This window comes from Accipiter gentilis, chromosome 17, assembly GCF_929443795.1.
Source record: "Accipiter gentilis chromosome 17, bAccGen1.1, whole genome shotgun sequence".
Lineage (NCBI taxonomy): Eukaryota > Metazoa > Chordata > Aves > Accipitriformes > Accipitridae > Astur > Astur gentilis.
Genome location: NC_064896.1, coordinates 29,215,472 through 29,225,881, shown reverse-complemented (window position 1 = coordinate 29,225,881; position 10,410 = coordinate 29,215,472). Strand labels below are relative to the sequence as shown.

Below are 10,410 nucleotides of genomic sequence, written 5' to 3'. Positions count from 1 at the left end.
GGTCCCCAGTAGCCCTGGGGGTCCATCTGCTAGTTCCCAGGCACCCGCCAGCCAGCCCTGGGGGTCCCCAGTAGCCCTGGGGGTCCCCCCACTAGTCCCAGGCACCCGCCAGCCAGCCCTGGGGGTCCCCAGTAGCCCTGGGGGTCCCCCCACTAGTCCCAGGCACCCGCCAGCCAGCCCTGGGGGTCCCCAGTAGCCCTGGGGGTCCCCCCACTAGTCCCAGGCACCCGCCAGCCAGCCCTGGGGGTCCCCAGTAGCCCTGGGGGTCCCCCCACTAGTCCCAGGCACCTGCCAGCCAGGCCTAGATGTCCCCAGTAGCCCTAGGCGGGTCCCCCAGCTAGTCCCAGGCACCCGCCAGCCAGCCCTGGGGGTCCCCAGTAGACCTGGGGTCCCCCCACTAGTCCCAGGCACCCGCCAGCCAGCCCTGGGGGTCCCCAGTAGCCCTGGGGTCCCCCCACTAGTCCCAGGCACCCGCCAGCCAGGCCTGGATGTCCCCAGTAGCCCTGGGGGGTCCCCCAGCTAGTCCCAGGCACCCGCCAGCCAGCCCTGGGGGTCCCCAGTAGCCCTGGGGGTCCCCCCACTAGTCCCAGGCACCCGCCAGCCAGCCCTGGATGTCCCCAGTAGCCCTGGGTATCTCCCAGCTAGCCCTGGGGGTGGGCCAGCTAGCCCCAGGCACTCCTGGCTAGCCCTGGGGGTGGGCCAGCTAGCCCCAGGCACCCCCCAGCCAGCCCTGGGTGTCCCCCTGCTAGTCCCAGGCACCCACCAGCTATTGCCAGGTATCCCCCCAACTAGCCCCAGGGACCCCTAGCTAACCCTAGATGCCCCCAGCTAGCCCAAGCACCCCCACAATCAGTCCTGCTTGCCCCCAGCCAGCCCCAAGACCTCCCCAACTCCACGCTGGCTGCCCACACCCCACCGAGGGGGGGGCTGCAGGGGCCGGCTCCGAGCCGAGGGGGTGAGCCCGGACTGGGGGTGGTGGGTGACTCCGGTGGGGGCTGGAGGAGACCCGGGGGTCCCACCGCCCGGCCCGCCTCACCTTAACTCTGCCCCCTCCCCCGCAAGCCCCGCCCATATAGACGCTCATCACCCGCAAGCCCCGCCCACAAGGCGGGGTTTGCCGCGCCCTCAAACCACGCCCACCCACCGCTAAGCCACGCCCACACCCGGAAGTCTCGCGAGATCTGTAGGACGGCGGCGCGATGTGCGGGGGCTGCGTCGGCACCGAGTACCCGGAGCGGGTAGGCCTGGACCGGGCCGGTGGGTGGGCCGGGCCGGGCCCGTTTAACGTTACCGGCCCCGGTCCCAGCTCTGTGCTGCCGCCTTAGGGCACTACCTGCCTGGAGGGCGGCTCTTTCCTTCTGAATTTCGTCGGGTGCGCGCAGTGCGGCCGCCGGGACTTCGTGCTGCTCGGCAACCGGGCCGCCGGCCTGCACGGCGGGGACGAGATCGTCACCTACGACCGTGCGACGGGGGACGGAGTTTAGGGGGGGGGGCTGGGACTCGGGGGGGAGGTTGAGGGCTGGGGCGGGGGCTGGGGGCTGGGGCTCGGGGTGGGAGGAGTGGGGCGAGGCCTGAGGGAGGGTTAATTTGGGGAGGGAAGATTCGGGGGATCGATACGCGGGGGGCGGGGGATTGATGCTCTTGGGGGGGCAGGGGGTGGGGAGGTGATGTTCGGGGGGGATCTCGAGGCTTGGGGGGGGGATGTCATGGAGCTGATGGTCCTTAAGGGGGGCTGGTGGGGGGGGGGGGTGATGCTCTTGGGACCCACCTCGGGGACTGGGGGGGGTGTCAGTGCCCCAGGGGATGAGAGCGGGGACAGAGGGTGGGGGCTTGTCCCCAAGGGACTGAGGAGATTGGGGGATACCACCTGGGAGCAGCCGGGTCCCCTCAGCCCCTTAACGACTGTCCTCTCTCCTCCACAGACCTGTGCAAGAACTGCCACCACCTGATCGCGCGCCACGAGTACACCTTCAGCGTGGTAGACGACTACCAGGTACGCCACGGAGAGCAGCTTGTCCTCCCGCAGCCCTTCTCCCGACTCCGGAGACATCCTAAGCCAAGCCCTGGGCTCTTCCTCTGCTACCGGGTTTCCACAGCCACGCTGCCGTGGGCAGCCCTGCTCATTCTCGCCTGCCCTGGCAGCCGCAGGAGGGAGCCAGGCGGCTTTGGAGGCAAGCCGTGGTGCCAGCCTGGAAGATTTCAGAGCCGTATCCCTGTGCTTGGGACTACCTGGAGCTCTCTGGCACTAGTCCCTGCTTCGTGGCGGGGGTTAGCCCAGCTCACCTCTCGCCTCCCACGCAGCCCCTGTGTGGGAATGTCAGTGCGTGGCCCAGAGCAGTAAAATGGCTGTGTGGTGGAGGCCCCTGTGGCTCTCCCAGCCCTCCTCCCTGGCACATTTCCTATTCACTGGAACTAAATGCTGGAAAATGGGCTCAGGAGAGCCGGTGGGGCTCGTCCTGGGGGACGAAACGAGATCCCCCCCAGGTCTGATTGCAATCGAGGATCAGGTGCCGGCTCCGGCTCGGGTTTCCCTAGCTGTGCCCTGAGTGGGGCTGTGGCAGACCATGGCTATGGCAGCCCCCCCCCCCCTCTTTTGTCCCACCGCAGGAGTACACCATGCTGTGCCTGCTCTGCGGCAGGGCCGAGGATTCCATCAGCATCCTGCCTGATGACCCTCGCCAAATGACCCCGCTCTTCTAAAGCCGGTTTGTATCCTTCCTTCCCGCTCCCCACCGCGCAGAGCTGCGGCACCAGGAGATCCCTGGATCCCTGGCATGGGGAACCCTGGAAACAGTGCAGTCCCTTAACGTGATTCTCTTTGCCAAACCTCCAGCCTGGATGTGGCAGACACCTGACGCTGGATGCTCCCCTGTGCCCGGCGGTGGCTCAGCCATGCCCGCTACTCTGCAGCTCCGACTCCAGCTGCAGGAACAGGGTGTAGCACCACGGCCTGAGCCCCCCTTGTGCTGAAGACGTGAAGGGGGCCCAGCATGTTGTCAGTCCAAAAAGGGGTCCAAAAAAATGCCCACCCCATCCTGCCTCAGGAGCCCACGTGTGTGGGGGCAATAAACGTGACGTGTTACAGCTCGGTGGTGCAGGCGGGAGTGCTTTGGGGGTGGGCTTCACCCCCCTGGACTCCCTGTAGCTGATGAAGGGCGTTGGGGCCCAATGCAGGGATCGGGGGGGGCTTTTCCCTTCCCGGGAGCCTCTGGAATTCCTCTCCCTGTAGCGGATCTGCCCCTTTCCTGCATCCCAGTGCCCACTCTGCTCACCAGCACTCTCCCAAACCCTGCTGAGAAGTGACTTAATTATTTTTGCTGCCCCAGGGGCTACGTGGGAGCTTGTGTGGGGTAGCTGCACACCCCCCCCCTGCCCCGGGGCCCATTTCCCTGCAGGGTGTAACCCAGCCCTGCCCTGCAGGGGTATGCATGTTCCTGGGGGGGGGGGGGGGGGGCGGGGAGCCGGGGAGCCACGGCTGCCAAAATCACTCCCCTGGGGTGAGGTGCTGCTGTTGGCACCCAGCCCCAGCAACACCCATGGGGAGCTCAGCACTGCCAGCCTGGCTCCGCTGCATCCCTGCACCACCATATCCTGGATCCGGCACCCCGAGGCTGCTTCCTCCTGCCTGCCCCACGGCTGGTCCCCCAGCAGCCCCCCACAAACCACACGGATGCGGGTATGCTCCCTCCGGCTCATTTATTGCCGCCAGCCCCTGCCACCCGTCGCCCCGGCCCTCTGCCCCCATCGAGCCCCCTCCCCACGGCAGTTTCGGAGGGGGCTGTCACCCGGCAGAGGGCTGGGGCTGTCCGGGAGGGGTGGCAGCCGGCGGCGGTGGGGGGGCGATGCCAGAGCCGGCCCTACTTGGCCAGCTTGAGGAGGCGCTGGATGTCGGGCTCCAGCTGGGCGGTGGGCATGCGGGGGCTGTAGCGCCGGAAAGGTTCCCCCTCGGGACCCACCAGGAACTTCTCAAAGTTCCAGGAGATGTCGGAGCGCCGCACTGGGCTCCAGGTGAGGAAGCGAGGTTCGGTCATCAGGTGTGCCGCCTCGTCAGCTGGCGCGGGCAGGTGAGCCTTCAGGTAGGCGAAGACGGGGTGCGTGTCCTGCCCGTTCACCTGGCACTTCTGGAAGAGGGTGAAGTTGGGCTCGAAGCCGCCCCCCGGCCGCACGTGCTTCAGGCTGTTGAGGATCTCCTCGTTGGTGCCATTCTCCTGCGGCGGGGAAGGAAAAAGCCGGGGCCGTGCCGCCTTTTCCCACTCCTCACGCCCAGCGCCGGGCAGCGTGGTGACCCCCGGGGACTTACCTGGTAGCCAAATTGGTTGCAGGGGAAGCCCAGCACGACCAGCCGCCGGGGGTAGCGGGCTTGCAGCTGGTTGAGCTGGGTGTAGTCCCGCACCGTGGTGCCTCAGAGGGACGCCACGTTCTCGATGAGGACCACGCGGCCCCGGAAGACGTTGAAGTCCACCTTCTCCCCCTGCAAGGAGGTGGCGTTCAGGTCGTAGAAGGACTTGGCGATGGGGACGGTCATGGCTGCGGGCGCGCGTCTGCCTTCCCCACGCGCCCGTCGGCGTGCCTTAAGGGCTGTCCGGCACCCACGTGATGTGCCGGTTCCAAAGGTTTCCTCGCCCCGCCGTGACTTGGCAGAAACCGGAGCTGTCCGACCCACCCGCTGGCACCCACCCGAAGCGGGAAGGAAGAGGCAAGGCACGGGTGGCACGGGGCCAAGGCGATGCCTCTACCTGCCTCAATAATTCATGGCACGGTCTGGCGCAGCATGACTGCTCTTCCCCGTGCCCGCAAGCTGTGGGATGCCATGGGGCTCGGTGCCTCCAGCCTGGCACGGGCTGTCCCCGAGGGCTGGGAACAGCTGGGGGACTCACAAAATAACAGGACTCCGGGAGCTGGGGCTGCAGAGGGTGCAATCCGGACCCAGGCGAAGGGGGGGAATGGGTGCCGCAGCGCATCTCCTTCCCCGGGCCTGCCTTGGCATTGCCCCCAGGGCCTCCTGCGCTTGCTGTCCGGTGCCTGCTGCCTTCCCCCCAGTGCCCACCAGTCCCATTGCCCACCGGTCCCAGTGCCAGCATCCACCCTGGCACCCATCTGCTGTGGTACCCACCATTGTCTTGGTACCCACCCACCCTGGTACCCAGCAGCATCCCGGTACCCAGCAGCATCCCAGTGCCCGCCACCATCCCAGTGCCCACCACCATCCTGGTGCCCACCCATCCCAGTGCCCACCACCATCCCGGTGCCCACCACCATCCTGGTGCCCACCCATCCCAGTGCCCACCACCATCCCAGTGCCCACTGCCAAGGTGTTTGACCATGTTGGCCATGTCTCTGCTGGGGCCAGCTCCTGAATCCCCGTGGGGCTGTTCCTATGCCCGGGGCCGAGCTGGCAGCCTCACCGGGTAGCGGTGACGGACACAGTGCCCCACGGACCCGTCCCCCCCAAGCCTAGAAAGGGGACACCATGCCGGCAGCCCCGGAGCAGCCTCAATTATTGATAACCGCTCGGGTTGCGGTGGCCCAGCTCTGCCCGCAGCGCTCTGCCCCGCTTGCCCGGTGCCGGCGGCTGCCCCGCGGTGCCAGGGGCTCCGGTGGGGGCACGGCCGTTGTGGCACCACGCCACCGGCATGGCACTGTCCCTGCAGCCCCCCGTGGCAGCGCAGGAGCCACTGGCCACCTCCAGCATCACCTTTATTCTGCAAACCGTGTGTGTGTGTGTGTGTAAACGTGGCGGGGGGGGGTCCCACGGGCACAGGGTGGGCACACAGCACCCGTGACACCCCCCACCCCTGCCACCAAGGGGAAGCGCGGGTGTCAGGTGGGGGGCACCCCTGCAACGCCTGCCAGGCCCCCGCCATCCCTGAGGGGGGGGGTCCAGGGTCACCCCCTGCCACCAGGCACTCGCTGCCCCCCACTCCCCCCTCTTCCACTACCCCAATCCCACACCCACCGTGCCCCCCCCAACACAGCCCGGGGGGGGTGGGGAGTCGGGGGGTCGGGGGGGGTTCCAGGCTTCAACACCAGCAGCCTTTGGGGCTGTCCTCGCTGCCCAGGGGCTGCTGCTCGTCCTCCTCCAGGTGGGCCAAAGCAGGGGCGCGGGGGGGGCCCCGCAGCCCCTCCAGCTCCTTGCGGTGTGCCTGCAGCACCAGCTCCGTCAGCCGCGTGAAGGACTGCGGGAGAGGAGTGTGTGGGGGGGTGAGCCTGGGGGACCCCCCACCCTGGCCCCCCCGCCCCCCCCCCCAAGTCCCGTGTCGTGTCCCCCCCGCACCTCCTTGATGTTGAGGTTGCTGCAGGCGCTGGTCTCGTAGAAATCCATCCCGTACTCCCTGGCCAGCTGCAGGGCAAGGGGCCGGCGGCGGCATCACCGTAATTTGGGGGGGGGGGGGAGTGTCACCAACCCCAGCCCCCCCCCCGGCCAGCACGTGCACAGTCAGGCACGGACAGATGGACAAGCTGTGCTGTCTGTGGTGGCACTGGGGGGGGGGGGGGCGGGCTGGCATAGGGGCATCCCCTGGGGCGCCGGACACTGGGTGCAGGGGTCCTGAGGGGGGGCACTGGGCGTTTTTGGGGGTCCCTGGCCATGCTGGAGGTGCAGGGGAGGCCTGGGGGTCTTCGGGGGTGGGAACAGAGAGGCTTAGGAGCAGCCCTGGGGGTGCAAACATACCGTGGAGGGGTCCCTGGACTCACCGAGGGGTGCAGGAGCCTGGGGGGGGGCCTGGGGATGCTTGGGGTGCGGGAGGGGGGTGTCCCTGGACACAGGCAGGGCTGCAGCAGGGTTGTTGGGGTCCCTGGGGAGTGCAAAGGGGGGCTCGGGGAGGGCATCCCTGGCCATGCTGGGGGTGCAGGGGGGGGCCCTGGCCCCCCCGGGGGCACACGCCAGCCCCCGCTCACCTGCAGCCCTTGCTCTTTGGCCACTTGCCTCTTGTGCTCCTCGTCCGCCTTGTTCCCGATGAGGATTTTCTGGACGCCGTCTGGTGCGTACTGGGGAGGAGGGGGTGGTGTGAGGACACCCCCCCCCCCCCCCCGGCCACGGGGTGGGGGACGGGACCCCCCCCAGACCTCCCCGCACCCCCGACCTCATCCACGTCGCTCGCCCACTTCACGATGTGCTGGTAGGAGCGCTCGCTGCCGATGTCGTACACCAGGAAGATGCCCTGCGGGAGAGGGGGGAGCTTACACCCCCATTGACACACGCACGCACCCCCTCGTGCCTCAGTTTCCCCTCTCCTGTGCACCAGGATGGGACCCCCCCCGCCCCGTACCTGTGCCCGCCGGTAATACTGCTTGGTGATGGTCTGGTACCGCTCCTGGCCTGCCGTGTCCCTGCAGCCGGGGAGAGCGGGTCAGCGCTGCCACCCATGGCATGAGTTCGTCAGGCCTCAGCCCCCAGCCGGGGGGGTGAGAAAAGGGTTCAGCCCCCCCCCCCCTCAAATTCCCCCCACCTCAGGGCCCGGCACCGGCACTCACCAGATCTGTATCCGCACCTTAATGCCGTCCACTTCGATGGTCTTCATCTTGAAGTCGACGCCTGGGATGGGGAGCGGAGAGGTTATGGGGTGCCCCGGTGTGTCCCCCCCATCACGCGAGCCGCTGCCACCAGGGTCCCTCTGGTCCCCCCACCCTCTCCTGGTGCACCCCAAGCCCGGCCGTGCCGCCAAACCGGGTGCCGGGACTCGCCCGTACCCAGAGCCGCAGCCCCGCCGTGGCCCGGTGCCCCAGTAGCAGCCCGGTGCCGGTGCCCACACCCGGTCCCAGGCCTGGCAGGCGGCCCCGGTGCTGGGTCACTGCGTGGGTGCTGGCCCCGGTCCCGCTGCCAGGTGGGTGCTCCCGGTGCTCCCGGTGTCCCCGGTTTTGCCGTGCTGTGGCTCCCCAGTACCCCCAGCTCCCCAGTGCCGCAGCTCCCTGGTGCCCCTGGTTTTCCCGGTTCCCCGGTGCCGCAGCTGCCCGCTGCTCCCGGTTCCCCGGTGCCACGGCTGCCCAGTGCCCTCGCTTTCCCGGTGCGCTGGTACTGCAGCTCCCCGGTGCCCACGGTTTCCCGGTGCTCCCCGTTCCCGGTTCCCCAGTGTGCCCCGGTTCCCCGGTGCCCCGGTTTCTCAGTTCCCCTGTGCTGCGGCTGCCCGGTGCTCCCGGCTCCCCCATGCCCACGGTTTCCCGGTTCCCTGGTGCTGCAGCCGCCTGCTGTTCCCGGTTTCCCGGTGCCCACGGCTCCCTTGTTCCCCGGTGCCTGCTGTTTCCCGGTGCTCCCGGTTCCCCGGTGCCATGGCTCCCTGGTTTTCCTGTTCCCCGGTGCCCACAGTTTTCCATTTCCCTGGTGCTGCGGCTGCCCGGTGCTCCCGGTAACCCAGTGCCACGGCTCCCCAGTTCCCTGGTGCTCCCGGTTCCCCACTGCCCACGGTTTCCCGTTTCCCGGTGCCACTGCTCCCCGGTTCCCACGGTTTCCCGTTTCCCCGGTACCACGGCTCCCCAGTTCCTACGGTTTCCCATTTCCCCGGAGCCACGGCTCCCCACTTTCCCGGTTCCCCGGTTCCCACGGTTTTCCCGCTCCCCGGTGCCCCTGCTCCCCGGTGCCCACGGTTTCCCATTTCCCCGGTGCCACGGCTCCCCACTTTCCCGGTTCCCACGGTTTCCCGTTTCCCTGGTACCACGGCTCCCCAGCTCCCCGGTGCTCCCGGTTCCCTCGGTGTTCCCGTTTCCCCGGTGCCCCCGCTCCCCGGTTCCCACGGTTTCCCATTTCCCCGGTGCCACGGCTCCCCACTTTCCCGGTTCCCCGGTTCCCTCGGTTTTCCCGTTTCCCCGGTGCCGCCGGCCCCCCAGCACTCCCGGTTCCCCCGGTTTTCCCCTTCCCCGGTTCCCCCCGCTTTTTCCCGTTCCCCCCCCCCCCCCCGCCTCCCGCAGCATCCTCCAGCTCCCCGCCGCTGCCGGGTGCTCCCCGTCGTCCCGCGGCGGTGCCGGTGCGGCGGTACCGATGGTGGAGATGTGGGCGGGGTGGAACTGGTTGTCGGTAAAACGGCAGAGCAGGCAGGTCTTGCCCACCCCCGAATCCCCCAGCAGCAACAACCGGAACAGCACGTCGTACTGCTTGGCCATGGCGGGCCGGGCCGGGCCGGGCCGGGGCCGCCGCTGCCGCCGTTACCGGGGGCGGGAGCGCTGCGCCGCCGCCGCCGCCGGGCTGGCACCGGGGCGGGGCGGAGGGAGGGAAGGAGGGAGGGAGGGATGCTGTGGGGAGGGGGGGGACACGGGGGATGCTCCGGGGGAGGGGGCACGGACACGGGGGAGGGAGCACCGGGGATGCACCGGGGGATGCTCCGGAGCACCGGGAGGGGGACACGGGGGATGCTCCGGGGAAAAGGGGCGGGGGGGGGGGGGGCACGGGGGACGCACCGGCGGGGGACACAGGTGGGGACACCGGGGGGGATGTACTGCGGCACCGGGGGGGACACGGGGGGGGCACTGGGGAACGAGGGGAGGGGGCGGCCGGGGAGGCAGCAGGGACCCCCCGAGGAGAGAGCGGGGGACACGGGGGGAACGGCGGGGGGAGCGGCAGGGGACACCGGGGGCCACGGGGAGCTGCGCCCGCGGAGCACCGCGGGGGGCCGGGGGGGCACCGGGGGGGCACCCGGGGGGCCCGGGGCTGAGGGACCCGAGGCAGGGCAGTGGGTGCTGGGGTGCGGTGCTGGGTGCTGGGGTGCAGTTTTGGGTGTTGGGGTGCAGTTTGGGGTGCAGTGCTGGGTGCTGGGGTGCAGTTTTGGGTGTTGGGGTGCAGTATGGGGTGCAGTATGGGGTGCAGTGCTGGGTGCTGGGGTGCAGTTTTGGGTGTTGGGGTGCAGTTTTGGGTGCTGGGGTGCGGTTTGGGGTGCTAGGGTGCTGGGGTGCAGTGCTGGGGTGCAGTGCTGGGTGCTGGGGTGCAGTTTTGGGTGTTGGGGTGCAGTTTGGGGTGCAGTGCTGGGTGCTGGGGTGCAGTTTTGGGTGTTGGGGTGCAGTTTGGGGTGCAGTGCTGGGTGCTGGGGTGCAGTTTTGGGTGTTGGGGTGCAGTATGGGGTGCAGTGCTGGGTGCTGGGGTGCAGTTTTGGGTGTTGGGGTGCAGTTTTGGGTGCTGGGGTGCGGTTTGGGGTGCTAGGGTGCTGGGGTGCAGTGCTGGGGTGCAGTGCTGGGTGCTGGGGTGCAGTTTTGGGTGCTGGGGTGCAGTGGTGCAGTGCTGGGGTGCAGTTTGGGGTGCAGTGCTGGGTGCTGGGGTGCAGTTTTGGCTGTTGGGGTGCAGTGCTGGGTGCTGGGGTGCGGTTTGGGGTGCTAGGGTGCTGGGGTGCAGTGCTGGGGTGCAGTGCTGGGGTGCAGTTTTGGGTGCTGGGGTGCAGTGGTGCAGTGCTGGGGTGCAGTTTTGGGCGCTGGGGTGCAGTTTGGGGTGCA

The 10,410-nt window shown here is 69.1% G+C and overlaps 3 protein-coding genes across 11 annotated transcripts; 1 reads left to right on the top strand and 2 right to left on the bottom strand.

Moving 5' to 3' along the window:
* Window positions 1-1,148: 1,148 nt before the first annotated feature.
* CHURC1 (churchill domain containing 1) lies at window positions 1,149-3,084 on the top strand. The gene is made up of 5 exons (XM_049820409.1): window positions 1,149-1,238; window positions 1,326-1,461; window positions 1,923-1,993; window positions 2,608-2,705; window positions 2,834-3,084. Exons 1-4 carry the CDS (start codon window positions 1,200-1,202, stop codon window positions 2,698-2,700), a joined length of 339 nt encoding a protein of 112 aa, XP_049676366.1. The 5' UTR covers window positions 1,149-1,199; the 3' UTR covers window positions 2,701-2,705; window positions 2,834-3,084.
* Window positions 3,085-3,517: 433 nt separating this feature from the next.
* GPX2 (glutathione peroxidase 2) lies at window positions 3,518-5,106 on the bottom strand. The gene is made up of 2 exons (XM_049820397.1): window positions 4,301-5,106; window positions 3,518-4,208 (listed from the first exon to the last, which is right to left on the bottom strand). The coding sequence occupies exons 1-2, from the start codon at window positions 4,523-4,525 to the stop codon at window positions 3,858-3,860; spliced, it is 576 nt and encodes a 191-aa protein (XP_049676354.1). The 5' UTR covers window positions 4,526-5,106; the 3' UTR covers window positions 3,518-3,857.
* Window positions 5,107-5,319: 213 nt separating this feature from the next.
* On the bottom strand, window positions 5,320-9,180 carry RAB15 (RAB15, member RAS oncogene family). 9 transcript variants are annotated; one of them, XM_049820387.1, is made up of 8 exons: window positions 8,613-8,782; window positions 8,152-8,171; window positions 7,474-7,534; window positions 7,269-7,329; window positions 7,083-7,160; window positions 6,898-6,987; window positions 6,275-6,340; window positions 5,320-6,176 (listed from the first exon to the last, which is right to left on the bottom strand). In XM_049820387.1, exons 1-8 carry the CDS (start codon window positions 8,735-8,737, stop codon window positions 6,021-6,023), a joined length of 657 nt encoding a protein of 218 aa, XP_049676344.1. In that variant the 5' UTR covers window positions 8,738-8,782; the 3' UTR covers window positions 5,320-6,020. The 9 variants fall into 9 exon arrangements, with proteins under 9 accessions (XP_049676344.1, XP_049676347.1, XP_049676353.1 ...); XM_049820390.1 differs by having other exon boundaries at window positions 8,036-8,424; window positions 8,613-8,725; XM_049820396.1 differs by having other exon boundaries at window positions 8,152-8,424; window positions 8,613-8,719.
* Window positions 9,181-10,410: the final 1,230 nt, after the last annotated feature.

Bases quoted from the DNA above. Each gene is read 5' to 3' on its own strand.
- CHURC1 (XM_049820409.1), top strand. From the start codon at position 1,200: ATGTGCGGGGGCTGCGTCGGCACCGAGTACCCGGAGCGG. The intron at 1,462-1,922 runs GTGCGACGGGGG...TCTCCTCCACAG, and splicing joins CGAGATCGTCACCTACGACC to ACCTGTGCAAGAACTGCCAC. The intron at 1,994-2,607 runs GTACGCCACGGA...GTCCCACCGCAG, and splicing joins GCGTGGTAGACGACTACCAG to GAGTACACCATGCTGTGCCT.
- RAB15 (XM_049820387.1), bottom strand. From the start codon at position 8,737: ATGGGAAACCGTGGGAACCGGGGAGCGGGGGCACCGGGGAAACGGGAA. The intron at 7,330-7,473 runs GTGAGTGCCGGT...CCCCGGCTGCAG, and splicing joins AAGGTGCGGATACAGATCTG to GGACACGGCAGGCCAGGAGC. The intron at 6,341-6,897 runs GTGAGCGGGGGC...CTTGCCCTGCAG, and splicing joins CCAAAGAGCAAGGGCTGCAG to CTGGCCAGGGAGTACGGGAT.